The 14,723-nt window shown below is 51.0% G+C and overlaps 1 protein-coding gene across 1 annotated transcript; it reads right to left on the bottom strand.

Moving 5' to 3' along the window:
• Positions 1 to 1,354: 1,354 nt before the first annotated feature.
• Positions 1,355 to 12,494, bottom strand: LACTBL1 (lactamase beta like 1). Its single transcript, XM_032864067.1, has 6 exons — positions 12,431 to 12,494; positions 9,688 to 9,797; positions 7,721 to 7,878; positions 6,492 to 6,727; positions 3,293 to 3,398; positions 1,355 to 2,336 (listed from the first exon to the last, which is right to left on the bottom strand). The coding sequence occupies exons 1-6, from the start codon at positions 12,477 to 12,479 to the stop codon at positions 1,355 to 1,357; spliced, it is 1,641 nt and encodes a 546-aa protein (XP_032719958.1). The 5' UTR covers positions 12,480 to 12,494.
• Positions 12,495 to 14,723: the final 2,229 nt, after the last annotated feature.

The raw sequence follows: 14,723 nt of genomic DNA on the forward strand, positions 1-14,723 counted from the left end.
AATTACTTGCTTATGCTATTGTACTACAGTTTTGCAAGATGTTTCCATTGGAGGTAACTGGGTGAAAGATACATTGGTTATTTCCTTCAACTGCATGTGAATCTATAATTGCCTCAAAATAAAAAGTTTAATTTTTAAAAGGACATGCAAAAGACAAGCCTAAATTTTGTATTCGATCCAACAGGCATAAAATTCATCAAAATTTTAAGACTTTAGCTCTTCACCCACTTCTCTCATTAAGAGAGAAACTGGAAAAGCAAACCAAAGACTGAGGGAAAATATGTGTAAGTCCCGATCTGACAAAGCGCTTGTATCCAGAGCATATAGAGAACTTTTACAATACGAGAAATACAATACAATAAAACCGCAGTGAGATAGGACTTCGCAACCGCTAGCGTGCCTAAAGCTGAAAAGACAGAGAGAAATCAAAGCATGTATTCCCAAAATGACTTATACAGAAATGCTTTTTTCCCAATAGCCCAAATCTGGAAACAACCCGAAGGTCCGTCAGCAGGTGAATGGATAAGCAAATGTGATACACCCATACAATGGAATGCTACTTAGCAAAAAAAAGGAACAAACTATTGATATACACAAAAACATGGGTGGACCTCATAAACATCCTGAGGAGGGTTACAGGGAGGGGGGGGGGGGGTTCCATTTATATGAAATTCTAGAACAGGCAATGAAATGATTCCATTTATATGAAATTCTAGAAAAGGCGAAACTAATCCATTGTGCTAAAAATAGTTCAGCAGTTGTCTAGGGCTGGCTGCAGGGGAGGAGACTGACAGCGAAAGAAGTTTGGGGGACATTGGAAATTTTCCATATCTTGATAATAGTGGGCATAAATATTTGTCAAAATCATACCTAATGTGTGCATTTCATTTTATATAAATGTATATAGATCATACAAATTAAAACTCAGTAGGGTTGATTTTTAAAAGACAAAATACAAGCCCATGTTTTGTCTTATATTCAACAGACACAAATGTACTCTGGGGAGGAGGGTGGCTCAGTCCGTTAAGCAGCCCACTCTCGATTTTGTCTCAGGTCGTCAGATCGAGTCCCACCTCCCCTCGGGCTTCCCCTAGAGTCAGCTTGAGATTCTCCCTCTCCTTCTGCCCTTCCCCCTACTCGCTCGCTCTCCAATAAATCTTTTAAAGAAAGTACGCTGTCAGCTTGCTATGAAAGTTTCTAAGTGCTTACTCTAAACGTCTCTACTTAACTCTTCCACCCCCCGCATAACGAACAGTTCAAAAGCCAGCTGGGGTCGGCTTCTCAGAGCCACCTCCACAGCTCCACCTTCCACACCTCGAGGAAGGGGGTGGCTCGGGAGGGCCAGAGCCCCGCGTCACTGGGGCTGGAACACGGGCCTGCGCTGCAGCCTCAGCACCCGGTAGGTGTTAAGGCCCGGCACGTCGAAGCCCGGGGACAGCCCGTGGCGGTCCACCGGGTAGAAGCGGACGAGCTGGCCGTGCTGCGCCTCGAGGGAGAGCCAGGCGTCGCCGAGCGGCAGCGCGCACGGGAACTCACGCGCCACGTGCAGCTGGAAGACGCGGCCGCGCAGGTGACGCAGCGTCAGCGTGCGGAAGGCGGGGGGCACGAGCGCCTCGACGCGCGGCCCGAACTGGCGCAGGCGCAGCTCGCCCGCCGGCCCGGGGCGCACCTCGTAGAAGGTCTTGTTGGCGAAGGTGAAGTAACCCACGAAAGGGCGAGCGCTGGGCGGCGGCGCGGGGCGGGGCTCGGCCTCCCGGAGGGCCCTCTCCATGGCGGGCAGGAGCACGTCGTAGGCCTGCGCCACCAGGTCGCTCCCGGGGGGCCGCGGCCCGGCCAGCAGCAGCACGAGGCCCAGGCGCAGCGGCGGCACCAGGGAGAAGGTGGCGGCGTAGCCGTCCAGGTCGCCGTCCTTGCGCACCACGCGGTAGCCCCGCTGCGCGTGGAACTCCCACGGTGTGCCCGTCTCGTTGGCGAAGTAGGCACCGGAGCAGGCCAGCAGCGGCGCCAGCAGGGTCTTGGCCGCGTCGGGCCGCAGGAGCCGCCGGGGCCCGCTGCCCAGGAGCACCATAGCCAGCTTGGCCAGGTCGGCGGGGGTGGAGTACATCTGGCCTGACGGCCGGTACCAGCCCAGGTCGTAGAGCGGCGCGGGCCTCCCGCTGCCGTAGAAGCCGGCGGCCAGGCGGGCGCGCACAAGGGGCGTGAGGTCGAAGCCCGTGTCCGCCATCCCCAACGGCTCCAGCACGTTCTCCACGATCCAGCGTTGGTAATCACCCTCAGCAGTGTGCGCTGCCAGGACGTGGGCCAGAAGAGAGAAGGCCAGCGTGCTGTAATGGCACCTGGAAGAGGAAGGGTGGAAACTGGGATGTGGCCTTGGAAGAGTGTCTGCAGGCCCTAAAGAGCCCCGCGCCACCTGCTCAGGCTGTCTGAAATGCCACCAGAGTTTCGTTGGACTGGATGGGGTTGAGAAGGAACCTGCTTCATTGCATCCCAGAAGGTCAGACTCAACAGAGACTCTAGAGGTCATTGGATACAAGTCATTATCTTACATCTGGGAAGACTAAAGCCAAGAGACGGGCAGAGAATTGCCCACGGGCACAGGGCAGGCTGGGGAAGAGTTGGACTCAGCGATGCCCCTAAGAGAGTGATAAAACAAATCTTAGTTCTTTACACTTTAGTATGATTTATTTTATCGAATGGAAAACTAGAGACGATTGTAGGGCAAAAATGACAGGGAGCTCGTAGCTCAAGTATAACAAATCGGCAGGATTTCACCCTACCCTTCTCCCAAACCCTACTGCTCCCAAAGCCGGGGTGGGAGGAGGGTTGGGGGGTGGGATTTGTTCAGTGGTCACCCCAGCCATCCACTCCGTGTCTCATCACCATTTCATTTATTTCCATTATGGCACTTGGCAAAATCTGTCTTTCCCTCGTTTATCTGTTAACTGATGAAAATGTCCAGTGTTCACTCAGAACAATGTACACTTGGTGAGGAGCAGCCTGGTTATAATGTTCCCTGCCGTATCTCAATAGTCAGGTGCTGTATCTCAGTTGAGTAGATGCTCAATGAAAGCTGAGTTGAGGAATTGACAGAGTATGGAGTCCACACTAGAGCTGGGCCCCGCTTCCCTGTGACTTGTTGTGTCCCCTGTCTGGGCCTGTCCTCCCAGCTGTGGAACAGGGAACACATTCAGGGATCCCTGTTTAGGACAAGGTGACACAGACTCTGTCCTAGGAGGGCTGTGTCACCTTGGGTGGTTCCTATTTTGCGTGGGGCATCAGACACACTCCTCACCTGGTTCCCGGGTCTGCTACCAGCACGTCATCCTTGAGCAGGCTCAGGGCCTCTTGGGTGCTGCCCGTCCACAGCAGCGAAGTGGATCGGAGCCTTCTGGGCAGCCCTGCAGAGGAGCAGCGATCAGACCTGCTGGGCCAGCTGAGTGTGGGATAGTGGACCCCTGGGTGCTCTCCCTCTCCCACCTTCCATGAACTGAGAGGTAAGGACCACAAAATCACTTAAAAAAACAAGTCTAGCCTGGACTCTAATCATGTCTGTGTTTTATTGGGCAAGTCACTGAACCTCTCGGAGCGCCAGTCCCCTCATCTGTAACGTGAGGGAAATAATTTCCTGTATCGTTGGGCTCATGTGAGGACTAGTTGAGATAAAATGCTCAGCATGGGGCCTGGTCATAGCAGCTGTTCAAAAAATAATTGTTATCATCCACCATAGAAGTTTGAGTCCACCAAATTCTGGAGGTCAGTCCCCGAGCAGGTTTTGTGGAACTAGTTCACTCCTCTGCCCACTTGGAATTTTCTATTTATTGGATGCGACAAGTATGGGAAGGGTCACGGGACTGGGATTCTTTCCATCCTTCCACTCAGTAGTTTTCAGGCATCCCTTTTGTTTCAAGGACTGTTCTGGGAACTGGGGGTTCAGTAGTGAGCAAAATAAAGTCCCTGCCCGCATGGAATTTCCATTCTAGTGGAGGGGACAGGCGATAAATAAATATTCATCCTGTAGAGAAAAATAATTGCATGTAAGAAGGGAGGGATTGTTATTTTATCCAAGGTGATTGGAGGAAGGCCTCAGAGAGAAGGTGACCCTTGAGCAGGTGAGAGCTGGAGGAGGTGGGGGGTGGGGAACCACAGAGCAGTGTGAGGAAAGAATGTCTCCCATAGAGGGAACAGCTAGTGCAAAAGCCCTGAGGCAGAAATGCCTTGGCATGTTTGAGGACCAGTGAGGAATAGCCAGTGTGGCTGAAGAGGAGTGAAAAGGGGACGACTTTGGAGCTGAGACATGACAGGAATATGCCATAGGGTGCTAGAGGACGCTGGAAGGACTTGGCTTTTTCTCTGAGTGGGATTTGACCACCGCAGGGGTTTTGAGCAGTGGAGTGATGTGATTTGACATATATTTTATCAGGATTGCTCCAGTTGCTGTTTGAAAACAGACGTTGGGGGTGGGGAGGACGGATGGAGGAGCAGTGACAGAAGCAAGGAAACCTGTAAGGAGACTTGAAAAATCCATGTTTAATTGATGGTGACTTAGACTCGGATGCTAGCAGCAGAGTGGTTGGATTCTGGATATATTTTGAGTGGGGAGCCAACAGAATTTGCTCCTGGAGGAGATGTGGAGGGTGTGGGGATTGGAGGTATCCGGGTGACTCAAAGGTTTTTGGGTTAAGCAATTGGGACATGGAGTCTTGAGTCCTGGGTTTAACTTCGGACTCTAGCACTTCTTCTTTTCTTTTTTTTTTTTTTTAAGAAGAGGAGGGAAGGGCAGAGGGAAAGGAAAAGAGACAATCTTTAGCAGGCTCCATGTTCAGCGCAAAGCCCAACATGGGGTTCGATCCCACAACACTGAGATCATGACCTGAGCTGAAATCAAGAGTCAGACCCTCAACCTCTGAGCTACCCAGGTGCCCCCTGACTCTGACCTTCTTGCTGTGTGGCCACAAACCATGTACTTTACCTCTCTGAGCCTCTACTTGCTCATCTTTAAATGGGCTGAAGCACTTGCTGTGGTGTTGTGTTGAGGTGAGGTGTTGGAAGGCTTAACTTGGAGAGGGGATGAAAAGCTCCAGGAATGGGAGAGAGCTCCAGGTAACAGTGAGAGTCAATCACAGAAGACATTGAGAGCTTAGAACGGAGTTATGCAGGCAGTCGTTGGCTCAGCTAGCCCCTTGGGACTGTAGGAGAAGACATGTGGGATGTTTTAAAACTAACCAAGCACAGGGTGCTGGGGTCCCTGGGTTTATGGGTAAACAAGAAGCCACAACACAGTCCCTAGAGGGAGCCCTGGAGTCAGAGTTCTAACCCCCCCGGGGGGGGGGAGGGGTGGATTTAACAAGAGCCTAAGCTTCCAGGCTCCTCACCTGCATGGCCCCTTCCAAGACCTGTATCTAATTTTGACAATGTATTCTTAAAGAGAACCCCCCCCCCCAGGATTATATCCACAGGAGGCCCCACCAAACCTAGGTCCAACCCTGGCTATAATAACGAAAGCTACATTGAAAAGGGCCTCCTGTGTGCCAGGTGCCCCGCTAAGTGTTTTACAGTCATTAGCTCATTTAAACCCCAGAAATAATGTAAACCACACTCATTTTACAGAGGAGAAAAGTAGGACTCAGAGAAATTCAATAACTTGCCAAATATCACACAGCTAGAAGAGGGCAGAGATGGAATTTCAGTGCTCATGCCCTTAACCACTGGGCCATTCTCCCACAAGAAGACTGATCCTGGGGCGCCTGGGTGGCTCAGTGGGTTAAGCGTCTGCCTTCGGCTCAGGTCATGATCTCAGGGTCCTGGGATGGAGCCCCGCATCGGGCTTCCTGCTCAGCAGGGAGTCTGCTGCTCCCTCTCCCTCTGCCCCTCTGCTAATAAATAATATCTTAAAAAAAAAAAAAAAAAGAAAAGGAGAAGAAGGAGAAGACTGACCCTGTCCTGCATGAGCTCCTTCCGGTGGCTCCATCCTCTCACTGAGCTTTGGGTACACCATCAGGGCTCAGAAGCAATAACCAGCCACATCCATCAACCGAGACCTCAGGCCATTTGAAATGATGAAATGGCTGCTATGTGTATATTCATATAGTTTATATAAGTGTGTCCTGTAATATGCACATTGTACTTTCTTACACATACACTTTCATACACCCATATGCACCCTGTGTAGTGTATATTGTTTTATCCATTCATATGGTAGTATATGACATGTTGTTTGAGCTTTTTTGTCCCACTTAAATTAACATTATATCTTATTCCATCTTGTAATAAAGAACATTGTTACCCCTTTTCTCTGGGGCTGCACCTTATTTGATTGTATAGCCCTGTCCTAGGTCTTTGAGCCATTCTCCATTTGTAGATATTTAGGAGTTTCCATTTTTCCAGCCTGGCATGGGGAATGGGTGGGACGGCCAGGCTGGGTGAGGGCCTGCTGCTCGGTTCCCGCACCTGAAACGGTTTGGGTTGAGCTGGGGAAGTTCAGAGCCGCTCACCTGAGAGCTGGCTGGCCATCCTTCGGAGGGTGACCGGCGAAGGCCTTGGGGCTAGGCCCACCTGCTCCAGCCCGTCCGTCAGGCTCTGTTCAGGGGCTGATGCCATGCCCAGCGGGTTGTTAATGGTGAAGGTGCTGGCGTACCTCTCCAGAGGGTCATCTAGGGAGGCCACGATGCCCTCCTCCCACAGCCGGTACAGCATGAGGACTGGAAAGATCTTGGAGATGCTGGAGATCCTGGACAGTGTTAAGGGCACAACGGTGCAGAGGACATGCAGTTGGCCCTACAACCCACCTCCACCCTGCACCCCCACCCCCCAACTTTCTACGGTTCTAGGAAAGCACCAAGTCTACCCTCGCCTAGTGTCTCAGATGGAAATTCACCAGCCTCTGTAAAACTGCCATTGGGATGTTTAAGAACATACCGCAGTGGTGGGGGCACACTCCTGGCCTATCCCCAGGCCAGCCCTTAACCCAGGCCCTTCCCAATCTGGGACAAACGTGAGTTGGGCTCATACCTCTGCCTCACACTGGCCAAGTGGTCTTGGGCAAGCACTAGATCTCTCTGAGGGTCATTGTCCATTTCATAGTTTGTAGTAAAGATTGAATGAGATTGGGCATGTAGAGTGCTTCGCAGCATACCCGGCAGGTATGTACGTGTTCAGTAAGTGAGAGCAAATGTAATCGTTGGCCCGGTGCTTGGCACATACCAGGTGCAGTGTGATTGGAACCCCTGTCATCCTCGCAGTATCTCCGGGAGTGACCATGTTCACTCTGCATGGTCAACTTTAAGGATCTCACAGGCAGCTCCTCGGAGGGGAGACTCTGGCTGTGCAGCAGAGGGTCCCACGTTTCTTCCATCTGGACCACTGCTACTGACTAACAGGGACCTGGGGCAAGGGGCCAGGAACTGGTTATAGTCCCTTTGTGGCAGATAGAAGGGCAGGGGAGTGGGACACAGGGAGTCTTTTCTAGTTAGGGAGGTTTGGGGTTAAGGGCTCTCCAGAAGGGATTCCTTCCTGACCTATTTTCCCTGTGGTGTGATGTTGGGCCCTCTCTGGTTCTCTCTGGACCTCAGTCTCCTCATCTATAAATTGTCAGGACTTCATAACAGGCCCTGGCATCTTGGACCCACTGTCATGATTCTCTTGAGTCCCCCTACCTCCTAGGTCTCCCTTGTCCTCCCATCCCTGCCACCCTCCAGAGGACTCTGGTAGTCACCCAGCTGACCGGTACATGGTGTACTCATTGGGGGGCCCAGAGGCTGGGTCTGAGCCATTCTTCCTCCCGAAGTTCCCAGTCCAGAGTATAGTGTCATTGTGGATGACCACGGCAGACATGGCAGCCAGGCCTGGGGCAGACAGTGCCTGACGCAGGATCCCGTCCACCTTGGAGGAGGAGAGCAGGAGGTTAGGAGTGCAGGTGCAGTGACACCCCTGACTTGTTCTGCACACCCGGCCCACTCCCACACAGCAGCCCTGGCCTGGCTCCCCTCCGTTCTCTCCCCACTATTGCTGGAGCCTCCGGACCTCTGGTTCTCAGACCCCCCTGGCATGGGACCCCCACCCACTTGCAACCAGACCAGCTCCACTAAATATGTTTTCTGTGTAGGGCTTCCTCATAAGATCTCTGTTCAAAGAAATACTACTTTGGCAAAATGTAAAAGGAGGGAGGGGTTAAACTACTGGTCTAGTTGAACCCTGTGATGCCCTAGAACACCTCCGGAGGCCTGTTCTGACCCCCTAATGTTGGAGAATTCACGATAGAGGGTGCACAGGCCCTCTCTGAACATTGACTGAAAAGACATTGTTTTCAATAATGAAATGCAGCGCCGGCAAGAACCCCTCTATCTGTTGGACACTTGGCATGTGCCAGGCATCATATAAAGTTATTTTCACGCATTGTCTCACTTAATCCTCCTAACAAGGCAGTGCTCACTTCTCCCCATTTTACAGATGAGAAAAGTGGATCCATGAGATCCGAAGCGGCTTGCCCAAGTGGCTAATGGTTCGTGGAGTCAGGATTCAAAGCCCAGGAGAACTCCAGCCCTCACTCCTAATTCACAGCCAGACCACCCTGCCGAGCGACTTCGCAGATCAGGAGCTGAGCTCTGTCCACCCGGGGTTCCCAGCCCGGCGCTAGCTTTGCCTCCGTGTGCCTCAGTGTCCTCCTCTGTAGACCAAGGCTCAGGTTCACAGAGGGAGGTCCCCAGACACTTAGGTGCTCACTAGAGAGCAGCCATGGGGATCACTGCTGCTTTGTTTCATTTCCTGACTGTGACCCTGGAGCCTCAGAGCACCCCTTTGCTCCCTCTCCGTCACTAAACTTTTCACATATTTGCAGGCACTGATGGTCTCTCTGCACTGGCCCACGCCTTCTCTTGTGTGCACATCTGTCCCTTCCACCGTCCCAGATGACAGTGTCACATCCCCGCGCTGCGCTGCTGCTTGTAGATTTCCGGTCATGTTTCATCTCTGTGCGCGTCTCCTGAGGTGAGTGACCTGAGAGTAGGGTCTGACGGGCACAGACCAGTGCCGGCCAACAGCCCCGTCTCATGTTGGCTGCCACGTGTTAGCAGCACTAACAGTTACACTGTAGGGTGTGTTTAATGATATGGCCCTGGTCTCCCGGGGTCGGGGCTCTGTCCTCCCCGCACATCCCCTCTCCCGCCCCCACCTCTGGCCCCACCGGCCTGAATTGCCCCATAGCTCTCTGTGTATGCTTTACCTTCACTCTGCTGCCCCTGGACCCTTGTGTGTGCCGGCCCCTCTCTCCAGAGCACATGCTTTGCTCCCCCAAGCTCCCTTACTATATAAATGCATATCATCTGGGTATCTCCTACTTGTTCACATCTCAGTGTAGACACCACTGACCCCAGAGCCAATTCTCTGTACCCCATAGTTCCCTAAACTTTCCCTACCCTCCCTCTCACGCCCCCAGTTATCGATGTTACTTGTCTTGACTATTCTGTCCCTTCCAGACTAGTACTTCTTTACAGCAGGACAGAACCTTCTTCCTGCCGTCTCGTTGGTGCCTAGCACAGAGCAGGTGCTCAAGAATTGTATGTTGAATGAATGAATGAATGAGTGAGTGAGTGAGTGAGTGAGTGAATACCACCGCTAGTGCCCAGAATTGCCCTCCCCTTCATCGCCCAGGCCTAGCCCACACACCCAGGTCCCTCTTGGATCATCACGGACCTTTTCCAGGGCCTCCTTCAACACAGGGAGGGGGTGAGCCAGGGGCACAGGCTCCGGGTGCCGGGGACACATCCTCACAGGGGCAGAAGTCACCTCTGGTCCCAGGGAACCTGGAAGGAACATCACATGGTGAGTGGGAGACAGAGATCAGGATAGGAGTCCAGGGGTCATCCTAGAAGAGATGGGAAGGTGGCAGCAAAGGCCAGAGCCATGCCTCGGGACCAGCCCTCAAGTTGGCAACAGCCTCCCCAGAAGACAGAGGGGCACAATGACCTAACATGGGGAGCGAAGGGCAAAAGGCAGAGTCTCCCTGGGAGAAGGGATAGTTCCACGCCCACCACATGATGATTGGCCTTCAAAATGCCAATCACACCGCAGCCTTCAGTTGGCAGCCCCTGTCTCTTGCTGACCAGCTTCCTCCCTCCATGGAATCAGCTTTCTTAGAAAAGTCCTGGCTCCTTGGGTCAGGTTCAGCCACATATGTTTGTCTGTCTCTCCTTCTCTAGTTCTGATTCTGTATTTGGGTGGAGAAGTAGACTTGGGCTCTAGTTGGGCTTCAGGCCTAAACCATAGGGGACAGTGCCTTCTGTCACCAGAGTGGTGACAGGGATAGCTGCTTTAAATCGCATTCTGCTTTGGTTCAGGTGTATGGCTTCCTGGGAACCTCGGGGTGGGGGTAGGGGTGGGGGGAGGGGGAGGTGTGGGCCCTGGCAGGACAGGATTCAGGCTGAGAGATCATCACAGCGGCCCCAGACCTCCCCCTCATCCTCGAAAAAGTGTAGAGTAGGATTGTACAAGTGCCCAGAGGAGCGGCCCCCTTCTTGAATCCTCGCACTGCCTCCTGAGACTACTGGGACTTGGCCCTGGCCTTGAAAGAGCCCAGGATAGACTAGCAGCAGAACCACCAGCAAGCCCTCAGAATAAGGAGAAGGAATAAATCACTTTGTTTGAAGCCAATAGTTTTGGGGGCTTACTCAGCATTCAGTAACTGATAGGGTCCCAAACAGAAAAATGACAAGCCTGAGGGAAACTCTCTCAACAACTCTCTGACACAGGTTTAATAGCTGGAGTAGGGAGGGCTCAGCCAAAGCTGGAGTGTCACTGGAGTGGGACCCCCTGGGGGGCTGGTTCCTCCAGCCCTGCATTAATAGGCACAAAAGGTCACGTGAGAATCTTAAAATCCAGATTTGAGGGGCTCCTGGGTGGCTCAGTCGGTTAAGCATCCAATTCATGATCTCAGCCCAGGTCTTGATCTCAGGATCATGAGTTCAAGCCCCATGTTGGACCCCAGGCTGGGTATGGAGCCTACTTTTTAAAGAAATTCAGTTCTGATTTAGCAGATCCGGGGTAGAACCAGAGCGTCCTCATATCTAAAGGCTGTCAGGGGGTACCCACACGAGGGAGAGGACTTAGATCTCCATGCTCAGCAGACCCAAACAGGTCCATGAACCGTTTGTTTCCCATTCAGAACAAATTAAGGAGAAAATTTGAGAGCACGCATTTAGAAACTTCGACAACAGTTTGATGGAGTAATTTTGTGTTGAGTCTTAAAACTTGGGCTTCTATTTTATAGTCTCTTTTTTTTCCATTTAATTTCTCTTTTTTTTTCCACTTAATTTCATTTGTATCTATTTATAGTCATACTGGTTTGCTTTGGGCTGGTAGTTTGACGGTTTAAGAAACATGGCCCTAGGGGTGCCTGGGTGGCTCAGTGAGTTAAAGCCTCTGCCTTCGGCTTGGGTCATGATCCCAGGGTCCTGGGATCGAGCCCCATATCAGGCTCTCTGCTCAGCAGGGAGCCTGCTTCCTCCTCTCTCTCTGCCTGCCTCTCTGCCTACTTGTGATCTCTGTCTGTCAAATAAATAAATAAATAAATCTTAAAAAAAAAAAAAAAGAAAGAAAGAAAGAAACACGGCCCTAGAGGACAGGCTGACCCACTTACTGGGGGACTGGCTGACCCACCTACTCAGGGACTGTTTACTTAAGGGACTAAGAAACCCCAATAAAGGAATTTACCCAGAAAGAACAGGTTGGGGTGGGAAAGGAAAAACCAGCAGGAAAATAAAAGGAGCCATTTCTGCACAATTTCCACGTGACTTTTTAGGAGTCCAGACCACCTCACTGAGGCTTGGACATCTGTAACACAACAGGAATGGAGCAAGATGTTCTCTGGGTTTAGCGGAGAGCTGGGGTTCTGGATGATCCAGGATCCCCGCAGGATGGAGGTCAGAGGGGTTGCTATAGCAACAGAAGGCGCAGTGGGCATTACCAGTAGCGGTGACTCATTTGCCAAGCCTTGACCAGCCCCTGATGGAGAGGCTCCAAGAAATGGCAGCATCTCTCTGTTTCTTGGACACCTCATTGTTCCTCCCAGGGTCTTAGATACAGCTGGGGGAGGATCTTTAAAGGGGGTTAGGGCCTGGCGATCCTACCATGAGGGCTGAAGACCAGGCGAGAGAAACTCTGTTTGCACATATTGGAGGATCCTGAGTTTTAAAGCCAGACTAGGTAGTTTAAGGAAACCCAAGTGGCATTAGGATCCACGAGAGCATCAACACACAGAAAAGTCACAGGAGTGGCCCAAAGATACACAGTTAGGGAGAGTCGGAGTCCTAATGAAAGCCAGAGCTTCTGGGTCTAAATCTTGTGGCCTCGCCCCTACACCTTCAGATCAGGAGTGGCAGTTCCCGGCCCACAGAACCCACAGGGGTAGGGAGCAACCCAAGGCTGCGGGTGCACGCACTGGTCTTCAGTTTGGGAAGGTGGTACTGCCACAGGAAGCAGCCAGTCATAACCACAGAGAGCAGGAAGAAGAAGCTGCAGGAAGCTGTGAAGAACCACTTCTTTTTCACTCTTGGCAGGCGGGGCGGCCGGCCCACCTAGAAGGGGAAGGACACAGGTTACAGCCCCCTGCGGTCAGCAGGACCCCTACCGTGCCTTAGATTCACCCAGACATCACGAGAGCCCACAGTTTTGGGGAAATACCACACCTATAGAAGCAAGGTCCTTCCCAGTATGACCCCTTCAACGGGTGGACCACACGTGTACCTCTGCACCTCTGGGCCTTTGCACAACCTGTTTCCTCCGCCAGGTATGCCATCTCTCTCCTGTGTACTTAATAAAATACCTAAGACTAACTGAAATGCGACCTCCTCCATGAAGCCTTCCCCAACCATCCTCATCCAGGTCCCCTCCACGGCCCTTTGTACAAGCCTCCATCATGGTACAAGTCCACCTCCCTAATACAACTGTTGTTGGACTGCTATGATGTTCCTAATGGAGTACGAGTTCTCCAAGGGCAGGGCTGGAGTTTGTTAGATCTTAATATTTTACCATATTTTCCTCCTATCTTTACACTTTAAAAATTATCATGTTTAGTGTGTGGTCGTCCATCCCATGCCCTCTTTGTACCACCTGCAGAATCCATCTCCTCCCTTTCTTCCTGGATGGAGCGCGCACTCTGATCTCGCTGTTGGTCATTGCCATGATGTTCTCATTCGTTTACTCTGTGTTTGCATCCGCAAACAGCATGTAGTGTCGCTTTGCACATTTTAAAACTTCTGTAAAGTATATCCTACTGTGTTATCCTCCTTTTTTCCCATTACAATGCATGTAGTTCTGGGTTGATCACTTCAACTTCTGTAGAGCATGCTGCCATATGAATATACGTCAAAGTGTACTAGTTAGACCATGGAGGCGGGGGCCAGGCTGCCTCAAAAACATGACTCTTTTCTGGCACTTTGGGGGGCCCAGTCCATTAAGCATATTCTGCCTTTGGCCCAGGTCATGACCCCAGGGTCCCGGGATGGAGTCCCAGGTTGGGATCCCTGCTCAGCAGAGAATCTGCTTCTCCCTTTCCTCGGCCTGGCCCCCCTACTGGTGCTCTCTCTCAGATAAATAAGTAAAATCTTTTTTTTTTTTTTAAGTGCCTATTTTATGCATTTGAGGAGAGCACTGTGGCTGGCAGTGAAATTTCTGAGTGGTACGGTGTGGCCCCTTTCCAGCTTACCTGGATACTGTCCAGGCTCTCCGGTGTTGTCATTCCAGATGATGCTCCCACCACCTGTGGTGCTCGTTGCTATTTCTAATTGAGAAGGTTGACCACTTTCTCCTGAGTTTACTGTGTGTACTTCGGTTTGCTTTCCTGTGAATGGACTGTTCTGATCCTTTCCCTGTTTTTTCCTATTCAATTTTCTTTATGTATTAGAGTTCTTTGAAGGTTCTGGATACTCTTGCTAGTGTTTTGTCTTTTCACATTGTCTTTATGATAACTTGTTGAGAGGCAGAATAGTGTAGTGGTGAATCCGTGGCCAGATTACCTAATTTTGAATGTCATTTCAACCACTTCCTGGCTGTGTGACCTTAAGAGGGTCATTTACCCTACTGGGCCTCTGTTTCTGCACCTGTAAAATGGAAATGATAATAGTGCTTGCCTCATAAATTAGTAAGGATTTAGTGCGTTAATATATACGTAAAGTATATTTTGTTTGACACAGTATAAGCTCTAGGAGATAGTATGGTTAAATAGAGGGTTTGGGGAGGTGCCTGGGTGGCTCAGTTGTTAAGCGTCTGCCTTGGGCTCAGGTCATAATCCCAGGGACCTGGGATCGAGCCCCTCATTAGATTCCCTGCTCAATGAGAAGCCTGCTTCTCCCTCTCTGACTCCCCTGCTTGTGTTCCCTCTCTTGCTGTCCCTCTCTGTCCAATAAATGAATAAAATCTTTTAAAAAATATAAATAAATAAAATAAGGGCTTTTTGTTTTGGTTTTGGCTCCTGCCAATCAAATCAAATTTATCAATATTGTCTTTTTTGTTTGTTCTCTGTGTGTGTGTGTGTGTGTGTGTGTGTGTGTATAGAGGTTGTAAATGTAGATTTCTAGACTTTCATACACAGAAATATTTTGGGTTATGGTATAAAGAAGAAATCTAATTTTATTTTTTCCATGTGCATCATCAGTCACCTCAGTGCCATATATCACATACTCCAGTCCTGTCCCCCACTGGCCTCTATGTCGTCCCTGAAACACACCAAGGGT

Source organism: Lontra canadensis, unplaced genomic scaffold (assembly GCF_010015895.1).
Source record: "Lontra canadensis isolate GAN:19392208 unplaced genomic scaffold, GSC_riverotter_1.0 scaffold25, whole genome shotgun sequence".
NCBI lineage: Eukaryota > Metazoa > Chordata > Mammalia > Carnivora > Mustelidae > Lontra > Lontra canadensis.

What these genes read in the sequence shown, in the direction of transcription:
- LACTBL1 (XM_032864067.1), bottom strand. Translation starts at nt 12,479, where the DNA reads ATGACTGGCTGCTTCCTGTGGCAGTACCACCTTCCCAAACTGAAGACC. An exon ending in GATGGCCAGCCAGCTCTCAG is followed by an intron (nt 3,399 to 6,491) that starts GTGAGCGGCTCT and finishes GCTCCTCTGCAG; the next exon opens with GGCTGCCCAGAAGGCTCCGA. An exon ending in GTAGCAGACCCGGGAACCAG is followed by an intron (nt 2,337 to 3,292) that starts GTGAGGAGTGTG and finishes TTCCTCTTCCAG; the next exon opens with GTGCCATTACAGCACGCTGG.